General features: G+C 38.2%; 2 protein-coding genes across 12 annotated transcripts in view; one reads left to right on the top strand and one right to left on the bottom strand.

The window, feature by feature from the left end:
• LOC135221641 (uncharacterized) overlaps positions 1-16,924 on the top strand; it is a 107,785-nt gene extending 90,861 nt beyond the window's left edge. The window contains exons 4-10 of the mRNA XM_064259329.1: positions 2,385-2,976; positions 3,159-3,333; positions 5,914-6,454; positions 11,453-11,603; positions 13,657-13,889; positions 14,850-15,005; positions 15,377-16,924. Of these exons, the coding sequence (XP_064115399.1) occupies positions 2,385-2,976; positions 3,159-3,333; positions 5,914-6,454; positions 11,453-11,603; positions 13,657-13,889; positions 14,850-15,005; positions 15,377-15,485 (1,957 nt within the window). The 3' untranslated portion in view covers positions 15,486-16,924. The remainder of the gene's footprint in view (positions 1-2,384; positions 2,977-3,158; positions 3,334-5,913; positions 6,455-11,452; positions 11,604-13,656; positions 13,890-14,849; positions 15,006-15,376) is intronic.
• The window catches only part of LOC135221648 (calcium uniporter protein, mitochondrial-like), a 761,453-nt gene that overhangs the window by 313,927 nt on the left and 424,316 nt on the right, over positions 1-23,210 (bottom strand). For all 11 annotated transcript variants that reach the window (XM_064259367.1, XM_064259415.1, XM_064259358.1 and 8 more), the window contains one exon: positions 22,471-22,582. In XM_064259367.1, the coding sequence (XP_064115437.1) occupies positions 22,471-22,582 (112 nt within the window). The remainder of the gene's footprint in view (positions 1-22,470; positions 22,583-23,210) is intronic.

The following is a 23,210-nucleotide window of genomic DNA, read 5'->3' as shown; positions in this document are numbered from 1 at the left end:
AGAGAGAGAGAGGAGAGAGAGAGAGAGAGAGAGAGAGAGAGAGAGAGAGAGAGAGAGAGAGAGAGAGAGAGAGAGAGAGAGAGAGAGAGACGTTATCAAATAAGTAGAATTACTGTTGCGTAATATTCTTTTAACAATATGTTCAGGCAACAAAAATATATAATTATTTTCTGTCTTAAAGGTTAACTCTCATATTTCCAAATTTACCACAACAGCAACATCGTTTAGCGTCTCTCAGCATTTTTATTAATTTTAATAGCAAACATTGGGAGGGTAAATGTTTGCATAACACAAGATTATACAAATAAAACCAAAGAAATATAACCCAACATCCTGTAAACATAGGGTCGGTCATAAAAATGAAACAACGTACACTGGAGAACCGTGAGAACTTCTGGTAGATTACCTTTGGTATCTTCCAAATAACGTTTTAATAAATGAGTAGATCTAAGCTCACGTAAACACGAATAACCCAAGTCCTGTGTCATTTTGACCATCTATTTCTACGCCCTAAGGGATGAAATGTTCGCATTTTAATAACGTACAGTTCTACCTGAGGAATAAAAGGACACCTCAGAATAGCATAATGCGAGCAGTTTTCCATCCTTGCCTGAATATTTCAGGCGTAACGTCTTTAAGGTTTTAATTAAACAGGCATTAAACTTTTTGAATACAATAAACAACGAAAGGTAGCACTGAACCACATTGCCTGGGGAGGGAAGAAACATGAGAATCTCAGAAAAACATTTATTCTGTTAATGAAGACTCAAAAATATTGAAAAAGTATAAATGTCCAAAATCGTATCCGTGGAAAAGACCGAACATGCAAAGGTGGTTCAATAGCTTTTTGCTAATGTGATGGATCGATCTCTGCAAAAGTTTTGAACTCAGACAAAATGTTAACCGCAGCGAAAGTTGGGCTGTTGCCCCGACTCTGTATTATGGAACTGAAGTTTGGATGTTGCATGCAAATGAGGGAAAAGGAGAGGCGCTATTACGAATTATTTGCATACAGTAGGTTAACATAGATGAAAAGATGTGGAAAACATGGAGGACGAAGTTAATGAGAATTGTGCGCAATTTGGAAGTTAAAGGAAGGAAGAGCGGGACAAACTTATAAGGAGCGAGCTAGGTTAGTGGAAATGTAGGAGCGGAAAGTTCTTCATGTCCGAGGGTGAGCGGTAATGCAAGGAAGCGAAGACATCGCTGCGTGGGAGAAAAGATGGAGGAAGGGCAGCTGGGCTTGATGTGCCTCAGGTCTTGCCTTGAATCTGAGGGGAAAATTCTAAACAATCTTCAGTATAAAATGACTCCATTCACAATTCCAAAATAGTCTTACATATATTTAGTCGGCATTAGATTCAAAATTTAATATTTATTCTCTCTCTCTCTGTGTGTGTGTGTGTGTGTGTGTGTGTGTGTGTGTGTGTGTGTGTGAACGATTTGACATTACCTCAGGTAGATTATCACCATGAATGGACATTTAAAACAGCCATGAATGTTCCTGCGTCTACCTAACTCAAAAGCATTCAAAGGAAGAGATATAAAAAACGATCATACATTTATTTTTTTCCTTCTCCTTCGGCGAGTGCCGCTAGTCATGCCCGTTTTTACCGACACCCGATATTGCAAAATCAAAATATATTTTCTCTTTGTAATTCATTTTCACTTTGAACATCAAAGATCAAACTTTTGATTCAAGTTTATTCAAACAAAGGTACTTGAAAAAAGTAGACCGAGGTGACAGAATCGAAGGCTGCGTTACAGGATGAGATATGTGAACGTCATCATGGATATAAATCGATTTAAAGCTTAAACTAATCTCCTTTCACATCCTACTTCTCGTTGGAGAAGAAAATACATTTCTAAGGCAATTCTATCTCTGCCTACTACAGACTTGATTAGAAAATCTTTAAAGGATGTACTCGATGTTTTTTTCTGTGTAAACAATGGCACGTTACACCATTTTCATCATATCAAAAAAATTTCGAAGTTGATTCAATATAGCCAAACATAGACAGCATAAAAAAACCTCCAATGTAATATTAATTCATGCGTGGTGCATATAACATCATGACATGTATTACCCTATCTCAAGAAAACAATCTTCTAGAATGTCTTTACTATATGTTACATACAATTAAACACACACACACACATTATATATATATATATATATATATATATATATATATATATATATATATATATATATATGAAAACAACAACGTTTACTGCCACATTTACAATTGACGCTCTACATTTTGATTACATTCACTAGCATTCAGCTGCTTGAAAAAGGTGCCGTGAGTGGTGTGTGCATGGATTTGGTAAGCATATTTCAATTATTCACAGAGGCATGAAATGATTTTCCTCCTCCACAGTGACATGGAATCCTGTTGTTCCGAATGGGATGACAATGATGACCTGGCAACTTCCAGCAACGGCAATTACGTGACACTGAACAAACCCATCAGCAGGCGACGCATTATTCAAAACATTCATTCCCAGTGCGACTCTGAAGACTCCGGCTTCGAGTACCATTCGAACGAGGACGATCACGTGCTTGAGGATCATTCAAGCAACGAAGATCAAGCCGATGATGAACACGACGAGGGGGAGGAGCGGGAGGAAAGTGAGGAGGCTGAGGCAAGGGCTCGACAAGAGAGAGAAGCAGTCATGCAACTCAAGTACCACCCAGACGATCGAGAGGACGACGAAACGACCATTGCGACACGATCTGATGATGAGGGAAGCACTCGGATTCAGATGAACGAGCAACAACAAACCGCTGATAGCGACATTCAACCAAGATCCAACGAGGGTCTATCTGAAGGACAATCATGGCAACAAAATCCAGCCCGAAGTACCCCAGTTCCAACTTCTAAGTTCTCCTACAGTCCCAATGAAGCTTTGGAGAACGACAAAATTATTATAGTTGAAACAACCAATTCAGTTCCTCTCAAAACACAACAGGTACCCTATCACTGGTTTAAGATGCATAGTTCAAAAGCAATCATGTTTGGAGCCCAAGTACAAACCTGTCAGTCACAATATATTATGAGCGGCACGTGTGTCAAAATGATTACAAAATATTTCAACTTCGGAGGGAGTGACCGAAGTGACAATACTAATCGCAGTTTGTGATTCCATTGCAGAGCACCGCGGACGCCGCCGAGGAGGAGATGCAGCTGAAGCGAGAGGCCTACACCATCAGGAACAAAGAGGTGCGACTCGCAGAACTGCCAAGACCCGACACCGTCAAGAGCGTCAAGCAACTCTTCGAAAACCTCAACACGCCCGTTCAGCACTTCCATACCTGGAGGGATTTAGGTCAGTCTTTTCACGTCAAACTTCACCCTGATAGACGAAGTATCGTAATCATCACGAGATCATTAATATAAAAAAAAATTCATGGAAACATAATGATGATAACGTGCAAAACAATTTATATATATCACTTATTTTACCCAATTCCTTTGGTGAGAGAAATGAATTTGAAAAGCAACAGGGGATTAAAATGATCAATTGAACTGGAAAAGGTTGCAAGCTTACTACTCATATCTTCGTCTCCTAACAAATTAAAATAGCGCACTGATTTTGTGACTGACAATCATCCGCTCACATTAATAAAGTACGAACAAAAAACAACAGCTCAGTATTAACACACACTTTATAATCAATAATACTTCAACTTTTATTTTTCCTTGGACTGCACAATTCACCTCCTAATTAAATATGATTTTACCACACTATCATCTCCCGCTCTCTCTTTGGGAGCAAACCACTCGAAACCACTGAGTAGCATTTTCATAAAATTAGGTTAATGTATTTGACACATACCACGGGAACCTCGGAGATTCGCAATGTCCTTCCATTCATGGATTCTGGGTGTGTAACATAGCCATGACATAGCCAATTACGGGCCACATGCCCGACTTGTTCTTTCATGAGAAGTTTTGATGAGATTATCAAGAATTTGAAACCCAACTCCGCCGCAAATCCTAATAGCGATCGTCTCTCTCTCTCTCTCTCTCTCTCTCTCTCTCTCTCTCTCTCTCTCTCTCACTGATGGTGGCTGTTGTGATGTTAGTCCAGGCTAATCAAGCGAGAATCAAGTCAGCCAGCTAATCAGCTGACGGTCCTCTCTCTCTCTCTCCTCTCTCTCTCTCTCTCTCTTTCTGCGCCTATGACAACTGCTGGGACGCTCTATTTATGGAAGGCTGTCAGTCTCTGTCGCTCCATTGTTGAAGTTTGTTCAAGGTAATCAGTTCATTCCATCAATCCCTTTCGTCTCCTTTGCGTCGTGATTGTTCTGAGTAGGTCATGATACTAAGACAATCATATAATTTCTCGCTCTCTTCTCTCTCTCTCTCTCTCTGTCGACGAAAGGAATATTAAGGTGATTATGACATTGATAAAAGTTACTGGGACAAAGAAATGAGGCCAATATAATTGCATTCACAAGATAAAAACTTGTCCCTTCAAATATTTTCTTTGTAAAGATCATGATGCATTTGGAGTCGCGGATTCCATTCAAAAGTGCACCTTTGTCCTTCAACTTTAGATGGCCTTTGTTACATCAACATTTGCCTTAAAAGCTGTCATAATATTGACATTCCCGTTTTAACCTTTCTTCAATCTTCTTTACCTAACAGCACTTCCAAACACTCGTCTGAACAAGGCGAGAATGAATACCCTTTATTCAGCATCTCTCCATTTTCACATTTTAATCCAAGAACCATTTGACCAATCACTTGCCTCCAATACACCTTCCTTTCTCCTTAAAACTATCGATGACACCCCAGGAAATCCCACCTACACTCGCACTCATTCTTTAGTGTCCTTATTCTTCTCCATCTCCTGTGTATCTGTGCCATTCTCTGCTCTACTTTCTGGATGTAACTCGGACATTCATTTCTTTTATTATTAAACGCTTTCAATATTCCTTCATCTGCGTTTCTTACTTTTCTTGTTTACAGCCAAACTCTCCTTGCTGCCCAAAAGTTCCCATTCCCAAACTAGGGTGCTATATATGTCTAAATACATGATATCTTATTTCAATTTTACCACAAAACCGGTTTCATATGACCTCATTCAAAGCCAAAAACAAATAAGCCTCATTCAAAGCCCTTGGCTGTACATATCTTCTATTTTCTCTTTTGGTTACGATATGACGAAGTTCTACAGTTCTTTATTACTGTACTTTTCTGTACCCTGTAATAATTTGTCCATTAAAATAACAATTTTTGTTTTGCATAAATAACCTTCGTTTCATAACAGAATATATGTGTATCCACAAGATTCTATCCACTACCATTAACTCAAAAAACTACAAACGAAATCAATATCTGTTACTCACATTGATAACCGACATTTACAGGACCACACCTCCCCTCCCCCACCGCGGCACCCACCAAAAACTAACAGGGCTCTATAACAAACTTTTTTTTGGTTTCCTAATGATTTTCGTATCGCAGCCAAAGACACTTGTCATTGGAGTATTTCTGACACAATAAAATCTACTTCCTCTTCCTCCTCTTCTCCCTAAAACCTCATCCAGCCATACACAATAATATTCTCACATCCAGCGCGTTACATCATTTTAATTTCGTTCGTGCATTTCCTTATTAACATTCAAGAGGCTTGTAGCAAGGACTTATGTATGTAAGTTCGCACTTTAATGACTGTTTCAAAGATAACATACAATGCTTTAGCCTCCTGAGGTGCTTTTAAAAGACTTTGCAATTATCACAAAAAATTGTAAAATGAATAACATTTGTACAAATTTGCAAAGATTTGTTATTATTTACCAACTATAGACAGTAACCATAGATAAAAAAACAACGTAAAAAGATTTTGATTCTGACTTACAGAGGTAGTTTAAATAGCTTAAATTCTTTCAATCAACAGGTCGCTTCAGAGATATCAAGTCGAATCCTTCGAGCAAGATTTTACGTTTTGACAGAAACGACGGCAACGAATCCCTTGCTTCCTATAACCAATTTTCGTCACTGACTCTCCCACGGCTTCCTAGTCAGACTGGTTTCACGAACACACACACAACAGCCAGGACAGTGACAACTAATGGAATGAAAGATACAGAAAAAAATAAAAATATAACCAGAAAGACTTCCGAAAACCATTCTAAGACTCCCATATCAAACATCTTGACACAATTCATGGCAGCACAACACGGGACGAAAGGCGAATGTCAGGACAAGGTCAAACATAAGCACAACAACCCAGCTCGGTTGGTCAAGACGCAGTCGGGGGAAAAGGTCATCCTCAGGAAGCCCATCGTCAAGGGCTTCAACGTCAAGAGAGCACTGATGGAAAACCCAAGGAACTTCTTGCCTTACGACCGCACCACCACCAGTCAAAAGCAACAACAGAAATCCAACCACAACGACGCACATAGATTAACTCACTTTCATAGGTCACATCATCACAGGTAAGAACCATTGGCTTTCGCCTTTAGTATATTCTAGTGTGCATGACGACAAACAATATATATACTACACTTTCACTAATGCCCCTGAACGCTAAGTAAAGGTGATACTTGCATCACTGTGGGAATTTCTCTAGGTCTTCAAACCCCGTGAAATACAATATAAAAAGTTTCAGGCCTCACGAGGAAATTGAAACACCGCAGTTTAAGAAGCTTCCCCTTCTCTGTAAAGGTGTGTGTGTATGTATATGTATATATATATATATATATATATATATATATATATATATATATATATATATCTTATTATCTATATTATATCGTTGGTTATTCGGTGCTATGATGAGAACTGTTAAGAGAGTAAAATTGGGACAAAATAATTTCTAATAAGCTGGTAATAGATCAAATTGGTTAACTATCATAAAAAATGCTAATAGACAATTAACAATCGCATACCATAGAAAATGTTTATAGTTTTAAAACGTAAATATCATATTTATCTGATGTCACAACTACAAAGGTGCATCAACAACCAAACATTTTACTGAAATGAATTTCTTTTCATAAAAACAATTAAGTGATAACAAATATAAATTCCTACGTTATAAACGGATCAAAATAATAAAACTTCCAAAGACTATAGTTAGTAAAGTCTGTCATTATAAAAAAAATTATATTTTGTTAAGGCGTTCAGTTCCTATAAACTTACAAAACCAGTGAAGTTAAAGTTTACTTACTCTCCAAGTTTTGTGGAGAGAACAAAAAATGGCAATAGTCATCACAACATTCAGAAAGAAAATATCGTCTCTGGTCATTAGGACTGAGACAATTTACCAGCAAACGATGAACAGTCAACCGGACAAAACAAGTCGTCACAGGATGTCAGGTTGCCTGTCAATCAGAAATCCATGGACCAAACGGATGACCAATCCTCCTCCGACATAGGGCAGTTCCCCATATTACTGTAAACCCACGAGAGAGATGACCATAGCATTTTGCGTAATGTCCTTTGCTATACTATCTGCCTTTTCAGTGCCCATTATACCTCTGCAGGCAGGTACCAAGCAAGTTGATTTTTAGACCAAGGCAGTTAACTAAAAATATTCATTCTACAATCTGCAAGGCAACTGGAAACTTGGTATTAAACCTTTATAGAGATTGTACTACGCTCTGGGTTTCTTACTACATTAAAATATTTTAAAACTGTCAACATGCATTTAATACTGCAATAATGATTAACGACAAGCTCCACAAAGAACGACTGTATTCAATATCTGGGAAATAGATCCTAATCCAACACTAGCACTTGCAATGGTATGTACTGCATCAAAGCATGTTTAAAAAGAAGCTTGCATTATTTCATGTGATATTTCTTGCTTTCCTGTATACTGAAATTTACAATGGCTAATTTATGACAATTGCCAGAACTTCCTTTTTTCATGATCCTCTACCATTTCAAGGGGGAGTTTTCCAGTTATCCAATGCTCCACACTAGGAAAGGTTTACATGGATTAGCAATGTTTAATTATTTTTTAATAGCAATAAATTATAGTTTTTTAGGTTTAATTTATTCAAAATCATTTTTGCTCTAAATAAAAAGGGTCGTGGTCTTTTGAGTCTCAGCAATCAGCAAAATAATTGTTCCCACCTCACTTTGAGAGCTGTTAAGCATCTAAGGAACCTATGGAGCCTTAACCACCTATGAGCCAGCGTAGGATGGGATTGAAGCTCCAGAGGAAACTTGCTTGCACCCACCAAGATACCCTCAATAGAAGATCTCAAGGTGCTTGTGGCTATCTGGATTTGTGTATAACGAACGGAGTTTACAGATTTCATTCTATCTAGAGATGAAGCTGTGAACACCTTGCTTAACAAAGCACAAACTTGGACAGTCTCTGCTGGTGTTTTATGTCAACTCCCCAAGAGGTATCAGACAGAACCCTATTTCATGTCCATGGACTTCATACATATAGTCTTAAGATCAACTAAATGTGAGCTTCATGTAAGCATACTATCGAATTTAAACCCAAGAAATCTTGTTACTCTAAAACAAGAAATCCTTGTCCACTTGTATATAACTCTGGATCTGGATAGACACCTCTTATTCAACAAATATGAACACAGTTTTGCTGCCGAAAGTCTACAACCACACATTTCTACCCAAATCATTATTTTGTTGACACTGACTTGTGGATGGTGTTCTCCCACTACCATTCTTGGGGCAGCAAATGCTTTTGATAGATCAAAATCACGCCACTGACAACTGGTGCAATGAAAGGGACACTTATTACACTAACCTGTGCAACATCTATTTAACACCTTATACTCAAAAGTGTCATTTCTATTTGTAAACTTTTCATTGTTTATTTTTAGTACTGTTGGTTTACTGGAGACAAATTGGCCAGCTATTTTTCTGACTATTTCTAGACCAAAGTAAGCAGAGCTCTTGCATTTCTAGTTGAAAGAAATATAGTCGAACATCATGAATTTTCTAGAATTTTGGCCTAAACTGTGTTCTGGCCTAGTGATATTCAACTTGATAATGATCACACCTGTGTCTTCTACACCAAGTTTTAGCAGCTCTCGTGGTTTTATGGAACACGCATCATTTCAAATTACACCAAGGTATGGGCTAGTGATTCTATGAACAGACTAAATACCATCCGTAAAAAAGGCGGTATTAAAAATCAATGAATTCATTGGCAGTAACCATATTCTTTTAATATAAAACCCATCATCTCGCAGCTAAATATAATGACCGAGTCTACACTTCAGATAAAAAAAAAAGTCCTTGACGTCATCAACACCAATATCTAAAACCTCTTATGTGGAACCTGAAATACTTGGGACATTCAACCAATAATAAGGAAATATTACAAAGATCACACTTGTGGGTTAAATGAGTATGACCTAAGGACCTGATTTCTCCAATATGATGATGACAAAAAGTCAGTCGGGGGACGGATTTCCTGGAATTCTAATTTTTTTCTGATTAAGAAAACCAGTCATTTTGCCAAAAGTGTTAAAACACGACTGGATATGCTACTTCATATAATATAAGGAAATGAGGAATAATCAACGTCAGCAAAATTCATTTTGAATTTGGCTTCTGCATCTGCTTGTAATACATTACCTATGCTACCAATATGACTGGCACTTTGGATTCATTGCTGGAACGTCATAATTTCCTTCTTTCATGACCCTGTACCATTTCAAGGGACATTCTTCCAGCTGTCCACTGTTACACAATAGGAAAGGTTTATATGGATTAGCAAGGTTAAATGTTTCTGATTTAAACTCTCCAGGCACATCTAGTAGTAGTAATCATGAAGTGCAGCCCCAGTTCTTTTCTTCTTGGACTTGGAGGCCATCCACAGGAGAGGATTTGAAAGCTTTAAGGTATACATGTACACCAGTGTTACAAATAACATCCAGTTTTCTGCGTTTCAGTGACACAAGCACCGAAGCTTATTTGGGAGCCATTTTCTAACACTGATCTACACAGAATTCTGTGAAAGTTTAACAGGGAATTTTAACCTACACCCCAATCAAAACTGTAATATTCTTCAGATGTCGAGAGATTTGTCAATGCAGACCAAATGAGCTTCCTGGTAAATATATAAATATGAATCCAAAAAATTTAACTTCATTACCATAGGGTGGGATACAACCGTTCATCTTCACAATGTTTGGAGCCTTCTTTGGCTGAAACAAACCGCAACAGTCAGTGAAGTAGAAACCTGAAATCCATTCCCATATGCCCATTTGTTGACAGCATCAGCAGCTCTATTTCTGGATTATGGGAAGTGCAGTAGATGTCAAAAACATCAGCAAAGAGAGCACTTCTAACAGGAGCAGGTACTGCCTCTGTGACCTTATTAATATCGACAGTGATACCTGACACACTTCCATGGAAACGACGATTCACGGCAAATATTTTCTTACGTTTGTATTTAATAATAGTAATAATAACGATAAATTAGTATATATCTGAAACTGACGGTAGCTCTTAAAATGGTGTCGTTTGTATTGGCCCTGTCACCGAAGAAGAATTCTCTCACTTACATAAGGTCAGAATGTTTGTTGCTTTTTTCCCCTGAACCAAACAGGAACAAAAACGCATCAAGCCATTTTCAGTTGGTTCTCACACAGCACTAATAACATAACTTCCGAGTTCTGGAAGATACTCCAGTATGTAATATTAAAAAAGTTACCTGGTGTTGAAATTCTGTAATTTCGGTATAAAACTGGGAGAACAATCGAGCCATAAAATCGTAATATTATTTGGAATTGTTTCTTGTTACGAATATTCGGAAATTCTTTATGCGCTTTACTAGTGGAAAAGATATTTGATTACCATGTCAGAAATTATATATATATAAAACGACAGATTCTTTTTTTTTTTTATTAAACATTTTATTTCCCTTATAGGCCAGTTTCATTCGTTCAGTTTGTGAACGAGTTCATATGATTGTGATGAAGGGATTACTTACTAATGCAAATAGGGAACAACAAAAAGACAAAGACGCATTCCCGGCCATTCACAGTCATGAAATTAGATTGACGTTGGTCAATAATGTAGCCTACCCATTTCTCAAGAAGACATCACTAGTTCTGCTACTAGTATTTTTTTTTTTTACATTATCCATGGCTCTCTCATCCAATCAACAATATATTTTCCAAGGTTCTCTCGTTCAAAACAATATTGCCTTTAACAATGGCTTCTCGTCAGCACCGTGGTGGCCTCCAAATGCAAATATAGGTGAAATGTTATTCGGTCATTTTACTTCACGAACAATTTGGCAAATATATATACGATAATCTTTCCATTAACTGCAGCCTTTCTAATTTTATCAACATCTGCTTTCTTTAGAGAATGAAAGGTGTACCACTGCTGCTTTACACCACTAAAATGAAAAGTCCATCTTGAACTGCCCAAGATGTTTTACATGTTAGTACCTCTCTTGTACAGACCTGTCAAAACGTGTGTTTCTTCCTCAGAGAAATGGCCGACAAATCGGACACAGAGTCCTTGGCATCGGACATAAGCGAAGACAGCGGAGTCAGCAACGACTCCCTGGCATCGACGTCATCGTCCACTCCTTTGTCTTATAGGGCCTTTGATGCCTACGCTTCGGATCCAAGTTTTAAGGTAAGAATTCAAGCGTTGCTGTGTATCGCTTTACACGTATGCTAGTAAGTAAATGCTCCCATGGCGAAGTCGCTTCATTCATTTTGGATCGACTGCAACGAACTCTCGCTTACTGTGGTGTGGTCTCTTTATCATAGGATCACGTGACGTCCCAGAGTTTTACGACCGATTAGATTTCCTGACTCATTCACTGATCATAATCATTCCTAATGACATCTTATTGGCCCAGTGGAAAGGCAGAAGGTTCATTTGAAAGTCCCGATAACTGCGATTCTTTAGCTGCGTGAACGGAACCTGTGTTAGCTGGAGTCATGGAGAGCAGCAAGGGGCGACCAACCTCATCTTTAAGGATCTGATGGAAACCAGCAATGCTCCATCCTTCCTTTTCGAGCGCCTTCCTTCCCCCGTAAAATGAGATAAACGCGCTTGCCTATGTATATGTATGCATGTATGTATGTACGTGTATGTATATATATAATATATATATACATACATGTATAACAGCTTTGTCAAATTTGCTCGCGACATTTTTATACTTTCAGACATCAAGTTAGAAATAAGCCACTTTTCTCTGGAATACTTTTTACACAAGTGTCTGTGTCTCTGAGGGTTGATATATAATTCAGTGACATTATTAACTCAGCAATCAAGGGAATTGATAATTATCTACTCAGCAATTCATATTCCAGTCGAAAATAGATTCTGTTTTCAGAACCGAAATAACCCCTTTCTACCATGAAAGTCCCGTCATCTTATTTTCTCAATGAACATCCAACAGGACACCTTCCCCGATATACTAAATATTGCTTCGTTGCCCCTTTCATTCTTTGTCTCCGTTTTCACCCAAGTTGGTCCCACTTGGCAGGAACTGTGAGGTCATGTCGCCGATTTCACGGGGGACGTTTTCAGAATTTCGAACATGACGCCACAAGTAACCTGTTAATATATCAAATTCACTCACTCTCCCTTGGGAGAACTTCCTTTCCTTTGCAATCGAAATGATTCAAATGATTCATGTTCGGTGCATCTCCCCTCACGTATTTAAACCTGTGCCTGGGTCAGCTGTTACTTTTGGATGACGCTGACACCGTCACCCATTCATCAATTGGCGGGATAATAAGTGATTTCGACTCTGTTGTTTACATTCTGGTCGAATTCAGGTTCCGAACTTGAACTCGAAATGAGCTCATGCCACCATGATACCTATGCGACTATATATATAAAAATGGATTAAAACTGAGAAAAGCCTCATACATATAGGTACGTATCCTAAAGTATGTTCCCAAGCACTATGCTACCCCGGTGACATTCTCATGCGAGGATTTCAGTCAATTACCCGTATTTTAAATTTCTTTCGTAAACTTTTACTACATACTAAAAGGTTTTGAAACGTGCTATGGATGCATGGATTAAACTAAAATTTTATGGAAATATTTCATCAGTCATTTTCTTCCCTTACGGCTCAAACTAAATATTATATTTATATAATAAAAGTAGTATCAGCAGCCAGCATGACGACTATTGTTGATGACCAGTTTACGAAACTCTAGCCATCGCGGTTGACAGTTAATGAGTTCTCTGAAATCTCCTAAAGAATGCAGAATAACTACGTAAACATTTAATGTGGTACAAAAGAAGGTTCCACCCAACAAGAAATACAAAACATCGAAATCAGATCTCAGTCAAATCCACTCCAGCTAGAATTCATTAGACCAAAACATTCTTATTCCCCGAAAACTATTTTCTTTATCTTTCTTTTGTCATCATGTTCTTTACTAAAAATCCTATTACTAGCACTTTTTGAAACTTGTTAACAACACTCAATGAAGTCTCAGTTTTCCATAATCATTTAGAGCACCTACTGTCATATTCTATACGATCCCTAACTACAATGTTGAAAAGAGAGTTGGCAAATCATTGTCATCTTTTTAAAATTCTAAAAATTAAATCTGAACCTTTAGCACTGAAGTAAAACACAACACTTTTTCCATCTAAGATAAGAAATTTTAAATATCATGCGAATACCTTGAATTTAACTCTAATTTTTTTCCAGTGGATAGACCCATCAGTAATGGCCAAAATCCGGGCAGTGGGGACAACGGTGATCTTTTTCGGCCCCCGACAACGGCCGAAGCAAGAAGGAACGCTTCCAAGGGGAACAACTTCAATATCCAGTGGACTTCGGATCAATAAGTGTTCTCAAGCCAGTCAAGGTGGTCATAACTTGTTAAGGTCAAGTCAGGCCACAAGGGCATCGGCAAATCGACAAGAGGAGAAGCCTATACCGTGAGTTAAATTTCTGATTCACTAAATGACAAAAATAGAATTCATTCATGCGCATATATGTATCTGAACCAAGGCCCAGATTCGCATCTGTCTGGGGAATATCTGGGTGGTCAAAGTCGACAGTATATTGCTGTATCTGAACCAAAGCCCAGATTCAAATCTGTCTGGGGAAGGTCCGACGAGTCAAGTTGACTGTCCATCACTGTAGCTGTACCATAGCCCAGGTTCAAATCTGTCTGAGGAATATCAGAGTGGTCAAAGTCGAATGTCTGTCATTGTATCTGAACCAAGGCCCATCCCCAAATCTGTCTGAGGAAGATCCGAATAGTCAAAGTCGACTGTCTATCACTGCATCCGAGCCAAGCCTCATGCCCAAATCTGTCTGAGGAAGATCTGAGTGGTCAAATTAGACTGTCCATCACTGTATCTGAACCAGGGCCGAGGTTCAAATCTGTCTGAGGAAGGTTCGACTGTTATCAACACATCAAAACCAAGGCCCTCGTTCGAACCCTGTTCTGGGAATATACAAAATGCAATTATAATTCCCTTAGGTGTAAGGTATTCCCAAAGTATTGGATAAACTCGATATCAAATAACATTTGTGGCTTGATATCTGCTAATACAAAGGTCACCCGTACATGAGTAACAAATAAAGAAAAAAAATTGTGTATATACATTTAATTAAACTACATATTATATATATAATTAAACTAGAAATGTTATTTAGCTCCTTCGGGAATATCCTCGAACACTCGACACAATACCCTCCAACGACTCCAGTCGACGGTCAAACCATTTAGTCATCGAGATATATTCCCGAAGTAGCGTGACTTGGATATTAAACGACATTCTTAGCTTAATCGTTGTATATATGTTTATACACAAACTTATATATGCAAATACATATATTATTAGTTCCATTCATGACAAGGTTTTCTTCCCTCCCACAATGTCCATCAGAATTCCGGCGCCAAGAATCGTTGGAGTAGTGAGGAAGCAGTCGTCGAGTAACAACAGCCCCGACACCAGCCAAGCATCAATACAAGAGACAGCAGTTGTAACTCCTCCGACTACAGAAACACATTTTGATAGTACACCATCTTCTCCTCCAACCGGGTAAATCACCTGAGTGAACTTTGTTGCTTCTGATCCTGCAATAACCAACGCATGTTTTGTAAAGAAATGTGCTATATCAGACTAAAAATGCATCTCAGTGTTATATGTATACAAATAAAAAAATTTCTTGGATCAATAAACAATTTTCACGAAGGTTCGACACTTAACTTACTAGGGTTCTTTTATGTAATTAGGCTAAAGTTTATCATTCTTAACAAAGTACAGAGAAACTGCAGGAAATACACATGAAAAAATTGCTGGTAAAAATGAAGTTTCGAATGAATTCTGCTGTACAAGAATACTTCATCATTTATGACATGGAGTTTTATATGTAAACTACATCCCAACTTGATTGGAATTTGTTTTTGCAGACGTTATGAAGCGGAGACAACGGCGGGCAAGAAAGGGAGATGGCGTGCAGAGAGCGACACAGTGGTTTACAACTTCACAAAACCTCAGCCCCCGGCAGTTTACTTCTGATCATGGACACAATATCACCGCAACAACTGAAAGGTGACAAGCAATATCATCAGTATCCTTGTAAGAAGTTCTGCCTTGAGTTAGCAACAGGAATCTCTTGCTAAGTTCATGGTTTCATTTATGGATGTGCAGGAGTGTATGACTGCCGCTCTTCAAAAGCAAAATTGTCAAGAAAAGTTCGTCATTCGGAATTTAAACGCTGCAACAAAGTGGCACAAAGTTCCGTTGCTGCACCACATCAATTAGGCTTATCTAAATGAAGGATGGAATTTTCATTCGCTTTACAAGCGATCTTAACGTCATTTCCGTGTCAACAATTTTCATTTCACGATTCACAATGTCATCCTCGCGTCCTGTTCATGCTTTGATTTGACCGAGGTAACTTTTCATTCTAGGTTCGTACTTTTCTTCCGCATTTCTGACATAAATATGACTTTCGAGGAAACAAACACGTACATACAAACCACAGGAAGGAAACAACCTCTCGTAACCTGATTCATCTTATTGTAGCCACCGCCGAAAACAGCCCAATATCCGAGGCAAATCCATCGAAATGAAGTTCAGCAATTAAACTGAAATACCGCAATGACAAGTTCGTTCTCCAAATTAAATTCATGCATATTCGAGTGGAGAGAATCGCCTCCCTTCAAATCTGAATTTATATTTATGCTAACGGGGTCACTTCTGATGTGTTGATCCCCTCAAACCTAAGATAATAATGCAAATATATGAAGAATATATTATGTACCCCCTACTATGTACCGATATTCAACACTTGAAACATATCACAAGCATCATTTACGAATTGGTCGGTTAGCTAGAGGACAACAAAATCCATGATTGCAAGTCAATATTAAGGTGGAATTCACTACATATTATTTCATAATAAAACTTGGAAATACTGAATATTTAAAGCCAATAAAATTTTATTATCATCATCTTGCATCTGAATCTAAGTCATTACTTTTATCTCCCAATGACCAAATGACAAAAATCCAAGAACAGAAATGAAAGATATTTTGCTTCAGCAAAGGAAGGGAACCCTACTGACACTGCAGCATAAAAAGGCTCAACACTTCACTCTACGAAATCTTTTCGGAAAATAATCTTTTTGACAATGACGGCAATTGCAAGTGACAGTGACCATTATATATTAACTGCAAAGTGGGGAGTATTTGGTTGATCAGCAGGAAATACGAGACATTTATCCAATATACTTTTGTAGTACTATTCCTTTCCCAGGAGGTCTGATGGTACATCAAGTATTCTACGCAAAGTTTACCATCTCTCTCACTGGCGTCAAGACTGAAAGATTGATATACGTTTGCTCACAATGACATTCACTGGTTTCTTTGATAAAAATGTGAATAATATAAGTAATATATACATATTCATATATTTTGTCCAATAAAAGCGAAAATCATACTGTATCGTTATCATACTTTTGTTTTATATCCTTCACAACTTCACCCTCGCAGAACGGAATGAAAATCCTAACCAACCACAGCACTTTTCAAACGCGCAAGTTGAAAAAAAAAGGAGAGCCAAATATGGTACTGAAACAACGACGTGCGCTCTTCTGGAGTCTGAATCGATCAATATTTCACAATGTTGTTTATATCTCCGAATTGTGTATTTAGAAAATAAACAAAGAAATTAAATAAACTTTATAGAAAACATACGAAAGGTGGTAAGTGCCATTCACTTCCATTTATCATTGCTGAATATGAAACAGACACCCAAAAGATGAATACCAAATGATTAATTGATCCCTTAAATTGGCAACCATGTTCGTTCATTCTCCACCAAAAACTAGGTCATCATAATCATCCAATTAGTATGCGAATCCAATCCAAGTTTTATGCTCACACCGGGTGGGGAAATGAAAAGCCAAACTTATTTATATTTTATTTCCTAGAACTCGCCGGATATATCTAGAATATCGTTCACAAAAGATTCCAGGCAAATATATCTACATGGTAGTGAAGAGTCAAGTTTTTCAACGAGATCAGCTTTTTCTGACCCTTCCCAAAAGTGAAGTGGATCGCTCGGGTTTGATGTCTTAAGCTCATCTCATCGAGATGTTAGCGTTGCACTGATTCTTTTTCTCTGCACAGTCGCTGGAAATGTCTTGCCTCGCCTAAGAACAACTCACATCTGCGCAACTGCAAAACACAATTGCTGCACGCACTTCAAAACTACCACTCAAAGGGTGATCTAATCCTTCCGAAAGTATTAGCAAGTATATAAATATATTCAAAGCTTTTCTAAACTTATCTCTACAGCTCCATTATCTCAGTCTATTCATTTCATGTTTACCAAAGCAATACGTCTCTTGTAAGCAATTCTGCAATCATGCTTCACTTACTCATAAATAAGCGCTCATAAATAAGCGCCATTTCATGGCAAGCGCACTTTTCTATGTTTTCCTTCATACGGGTTTGTGGTCGAATTACCCCGAGCCTGAGGAAATATCCTTTGTCTCATCAATTTGTTTTCCCTGAGTGAAAAACAGCATTTGCCAACTCAACATCATTTCTTAACGTGTCATGCAAAAGAACAATTATTTCTTGTTATTGTTATAATATCACCCATTTTTTTCATGTGGCGCCTATTAATTTTGTTTTTAATTAGTAAACTGGGTAGAAATAGCATCGGTTCTTGGTATAAACAGAGAGCTGTGAAATATATTATACATCCTGATTTGACAACACAGTCATGGAATTTGGTAAGAATGTATCCATTTTGAATCAACATATATTACTGCATCAGAGTTCTCCTAATACTGCGGTAGGGAATGAATGAAACGAAAAACTATAAAACCGATGTCCTTCACCACAATGACGAATTTCGAAGCCAGCATGCCCTCGCACACAGACTACGAATTTACGTTAAATCAACCTTTGTGATTTCGTTGCCCTAGCAACAGTAATTACAGTGAAACAGTATGGCATTTTGTGAAAATGATCAAATAAAAAAAAAACACACTTCAAAAACCTAGATTGTAATAAAAAAAAAAAAAAATGAAAAAGTCCACCATATCAAGGGGCCCCTAAGACCTAGGATTTGAAATTTAACACCCATACTCGATTAGACTTTCTGAATCTCCATCAATTTCGAGATTCATTGAAAAAAATCTGATATTCCCAAGTACGAAACTTCGTGTTTTTTTATAAATAAATAAAATTCCATTCACAAATTTGTTATACAAATACAGCTGGAATTAGAAAAATGAATTTATTCTGAAAGAGAAAACTAGAGGAAAGCTGGAATATAAACACCGTGAATGTAGCGGCTTCCAGAAAAATTCTCCAAATGGCCGCGGGATTTGGAGATTGCGGGGATGAAAATGGGTCCTTTTACAAGGGAATCAGGTCCCGTTTTCATGAAACTGAGCGAGGTGATGTACTTCTTCTGAAGAATGTGGCATGCAGTTTGTTAGCCAAGCTGTTTACTTTGATAACCGATGTCAAATTATCATATAAAATCTTTTCTTTACAGTTTTTATTGGGGAAAATGGCAAAAAAAAAACAAGCATAAATAGAAAAAAAAAATCACCAGAATCTCCTTCAATAACTTACCGATCCAATTTATGACACTGGAATCATTTAAGCTTCTTGTATTTATGAATTTCGCTTATGGAAATCACTGGAAACTGATTCTCAGCTACAATATCAAACACTGTAGACTCAGTCTTCATAACCTATTTCCATTACATGGAGACATCAATTACTGAAGTATTGACTTAAAGCTGATGTTCAATTCAGTTGGCTAACACAAAGGGTAAGTAGGCTAAGAGGTGCAATATGAATTCAAGAGTTGACATCAACGTTGTTGCTGAAGTGCTCCTCCAATTAGCGCAGCTAGGAAGACATGACAGTATCAATACCCAACAGCTTGATATAATCCTTTCACTGTACATGATTCACTGATTATCATCACATACATCTCGCACTTAATTCAGAACTTAAAACTTATATATGAAGAATATCTTCTTTGATGTCTTTTCTTATTTTTTAAATAATAAAAACATGAATCCCTTGAGAGAAGAGAAACAGCTACCAACACTGAAGTCACAAAATGACCCCACATGGCATGAGATGGTCCTGTACTATTTGTAGATGAAGGAGCTCATCAACGCCAAGCAATAAACTACTAGCAGGAAAAAACAGACCCATAAACCTAATGGCTTTCAGAAAGAAAAAGAATTTGGCTTTCATTTTTTACCTGACGAGGAGCTGAAATATATCTATAAATCACAATGATTAATGAATGATAAGAATTGCATCTCATGACATATCTATAATTTTCCTTATCAAAATCAGTCAGCATATGAGGTCATCGGGACATTTGAAGAATTTGAGGTTGAGAGCAATACAAGTGATTAAATGCTGTGTAATAAAAGAATAAGTGCGTGCGCACTAGTTTTAATTGCATTTCAAGCATGATGGGTTATCATTTTCCAAAAGCTGTTCATGTAACTGAAATAGACTACTAAGAACATGAAAGAAAAAACAAATCAGACCATGGATGATGAAACTGGCATTGAATGAATTTTATTAAGTTGTTAAATATGTAATTATAGAGAAAAAAATTTTCATTATAACATACTTGTAGATCAGCATCGGTTCTTGCTTATAAACCCAGGTAGAATTGGAGAGTGGAATCTGGGATTTACAATTTTATTTTTACTTTATATGTAAATAGTGATTGATTCTAAGATTTATCTAACGTATACGATAGCAGAGATAGCTAGATGAAAGAATTTATACTTTATTTTATTTGGATGATCACACACGGACCCACACACCGTCCAGAGTCCTGCAGGGTCCCACACTGACCCACACATCCTCTGAAGTCCTGCAGGGTCCTACACGAACCCATACACAGTCCGGAGTTCTGCAATGTCCCATACAGACCCAAACATCGTCTAGAGTCCTGCAGGGTCACACATGGACCCACAATCTGTCTAGAGTCCTGCACGGTTCCACACATACCAGAACACTGTGCAGAGTCCTACAGTGTCCCACAATGACCTACACACTATCCAATGTCCTGCAGGGTTCAACATGTACCCACACATCATCCAGAGTCCCGCAGGGTCCTACACGGACCCACATACCATCTAGAGTTTTGCAGTGTCCCAAACGGACCCACACACCATCTAAAGTCCCGCAGGGTCCAACATGGACCCTCACACCATCCACAGTCCTACAAGGTCCCATATGGACCCACACCGTCCAGAGTTTTGCATGATCCCACACGCACCCACAAACCATCCAGAGTCCTGCAGGGTCCTACATCGACCCACACACCATCCACAGTCCTACAAGGTTCCATATGGAATCAAACACCGTCCAGCGTCCTGCAAGGTCCCACATTGACCCACACACCGTCGAGTCTCGCAGCATCCCACATGGACCCACACATTGTCCAGAGTCCTACAGCGTCCCACACGAACCCACACACCGTCCAGAGTCCTGCAGGGTCCCACACTGACCCACACACTGTTTTTGATTCCTGCAGGGTCGCAAAAGGGCCCACACAATGTCTAGAGTCCTGCAGGGTTCCACAAGGACCCACACACCGTCCAGAGTCCTGAAGGATCCCACACAACGTGCATCCCACCTGGCCGGTTGATCTGCTCCTCACAACAAGCGTCTCTGACAGAGGGGCTAAGCACACACATACAAGAAACACAGCAGATGTCACGCATTCTTTGTACATAATTTATTGTCATTCATATTAATGTTACGGTAAAGTATCATTCTTAGCACAAGCATTACAATGTCAGCATTCCAGCTACATTTACGTCATTTATGTTCTTTTACGTACATCTTACCATCCTCCAACAAACACAGCTGATTTACTGTGACCTCTGTTGTGTTCGCCTCGTGTCAGGCACTACATTTCTGCTAGCAACAGTTATTGACCCGTCTGCTCGTTGTTTGAATAAATGAATAAGTTTGTAAACGCAGCCTCTTATTCATGCCTTCGCTACACATGTAAATTGACATAACATCTATTATCACTTCTATCAACATACTAAATAAATAGCATCGTTTTACTTTACAAAATTAACTAAGCAATTACAATTGTGTTGTAATGGGTGACCATCGAAATTTAAGTAGGTGGATAATACGTCCAATGTTGGGTTAATGAAACACAAAAACAAATTGTGCATTATCATCAATCTAACAATTAGCAAAGTCTATGGAAAATTATTTCGTAATTCATTAAAGAAATACTTAATAACATTTGCAAAGTTGTAGATTTAGAAGTAATCAACTGACAATGCATTCGTTGTGAAAGCTATAAACACAGCCATCTCTTATATAGGAGATGCAACGCTGATTACAACAGTATCCTTGTTTATTTAACACTGGTAAGTAGATATGAATGGAAGCCTTAGCTCGGGACAAAATTCTATAATTAAACAAAAGTCCTAAGCAAAACTTATTCAGTCTCCGATGCTGCTACATCAAGAACAAAGCCCTACCTGCATCATCTTAAGAGACCTTGATGCACTTCTTTATAAAATTATGGAAACACGACAAAGCATAACAGAGGCAGGCGAGGAATTACGATCATATTGTAATGCAATAGTGTCAACGCACCGGAAAAGATTTCTGACAGACTGACCATAGGAGTGACCTAACTTTGTCAGTAAATCAGGCAAATGTGCTGTCACTACGAGCGATCTTTCAATATTTTAATACTTGAATTACAAACAAAACAGGAGCTAATTATGTCTCATGACGATGATTTGAATGAGTTCACCATTGACACCACTAGAATCCATCCCACAGATGATATTTCACGGGGGAAATGGTTACAGCAGATTTGGATTATTCAATTCCCTCACGTAATAAATCTGATATGTTGAATGGCACTAAGATTGTCTTATGCATTGCATTGTACGTTTTTTCGTGAAAGCAAGAGGTGTTGGGGCAAAGCAAGCGTGTGTTTCCCGTGGACTACTCACCTTGTTGTGGGGCAGAGGATGATTTGGAGGTGGTGGAGCACCATCGTCTCCTCATGGAGGAGGAGGAGGATGAGGCACACTGCAGGGCGGCAACAGGTGGAACGGGGCACACCTGCAACAAGGAAGCTTTCAGTCAAGGAAAATGCCCCCTCTCAAATTTAAAATGGCACCTACAACAAAATAAAAATGAATGACAATGAGAAAATACTTTCTTCTAAGTGAAAATGAGAACGAAAAATATGGAATATTGAAATTCAACCCTATATCGTTTCATAGTAAAAGCTTAAAACTTTTAGGCTGCTCTGTACAAGAGGTATAATTCAATGAAATTGATATATCACTTCTTTCCATCACATTTCAAAGACAAAGATCCGCTAAAAAGAATGAAAAATCAGAATCACGCCACATTTATTAGAAAACTGAACTCATACCATTGCCATCATAAGAGGTCCTTGACTGGCTGTACCATCGCCTTCAGAACCCCAAAATCCGGAATAAAAAGAGTGACCTACGACAGCAAGTGTCAGTACCTCGAGGCAGACTTATATAGCCCTTAAAACAAACAATTCCCATAAGATATGAAAATGAAAGAAAGAAAGAAAGAAAGAAAGGGAACTATAAATGGATGGATGCTTAGAGGAAAAGCTCAGGCGCTATACGGCCTCAACAGTTTTACGGCGTGGTAATGAAACGACATGAATGAGAGTGCGGCCCGAGATGGGTGTTGCGTAATTATACAG

The sequence above is a fragment of the Macrobrachium nipponense genome, chromosome 20 (assembly GCF_015104395.2).
Source record: "Macrobrachium nipponense isolate FS-2020 chromosome 20, ASM1510439v2, whole genome shotgun sequence".
Lineage (NCBI taxonomy): Eukaryota > Metazoa > Arthropoda > Malacostraca > Decapoda > Palaemonidae > Macrobrachium > Macrobrachium nipponense.
Note: the sequence above shows the minus strand (reverse complement) of the source record. Positions and strands in the feature narration are given on the sequence as shown.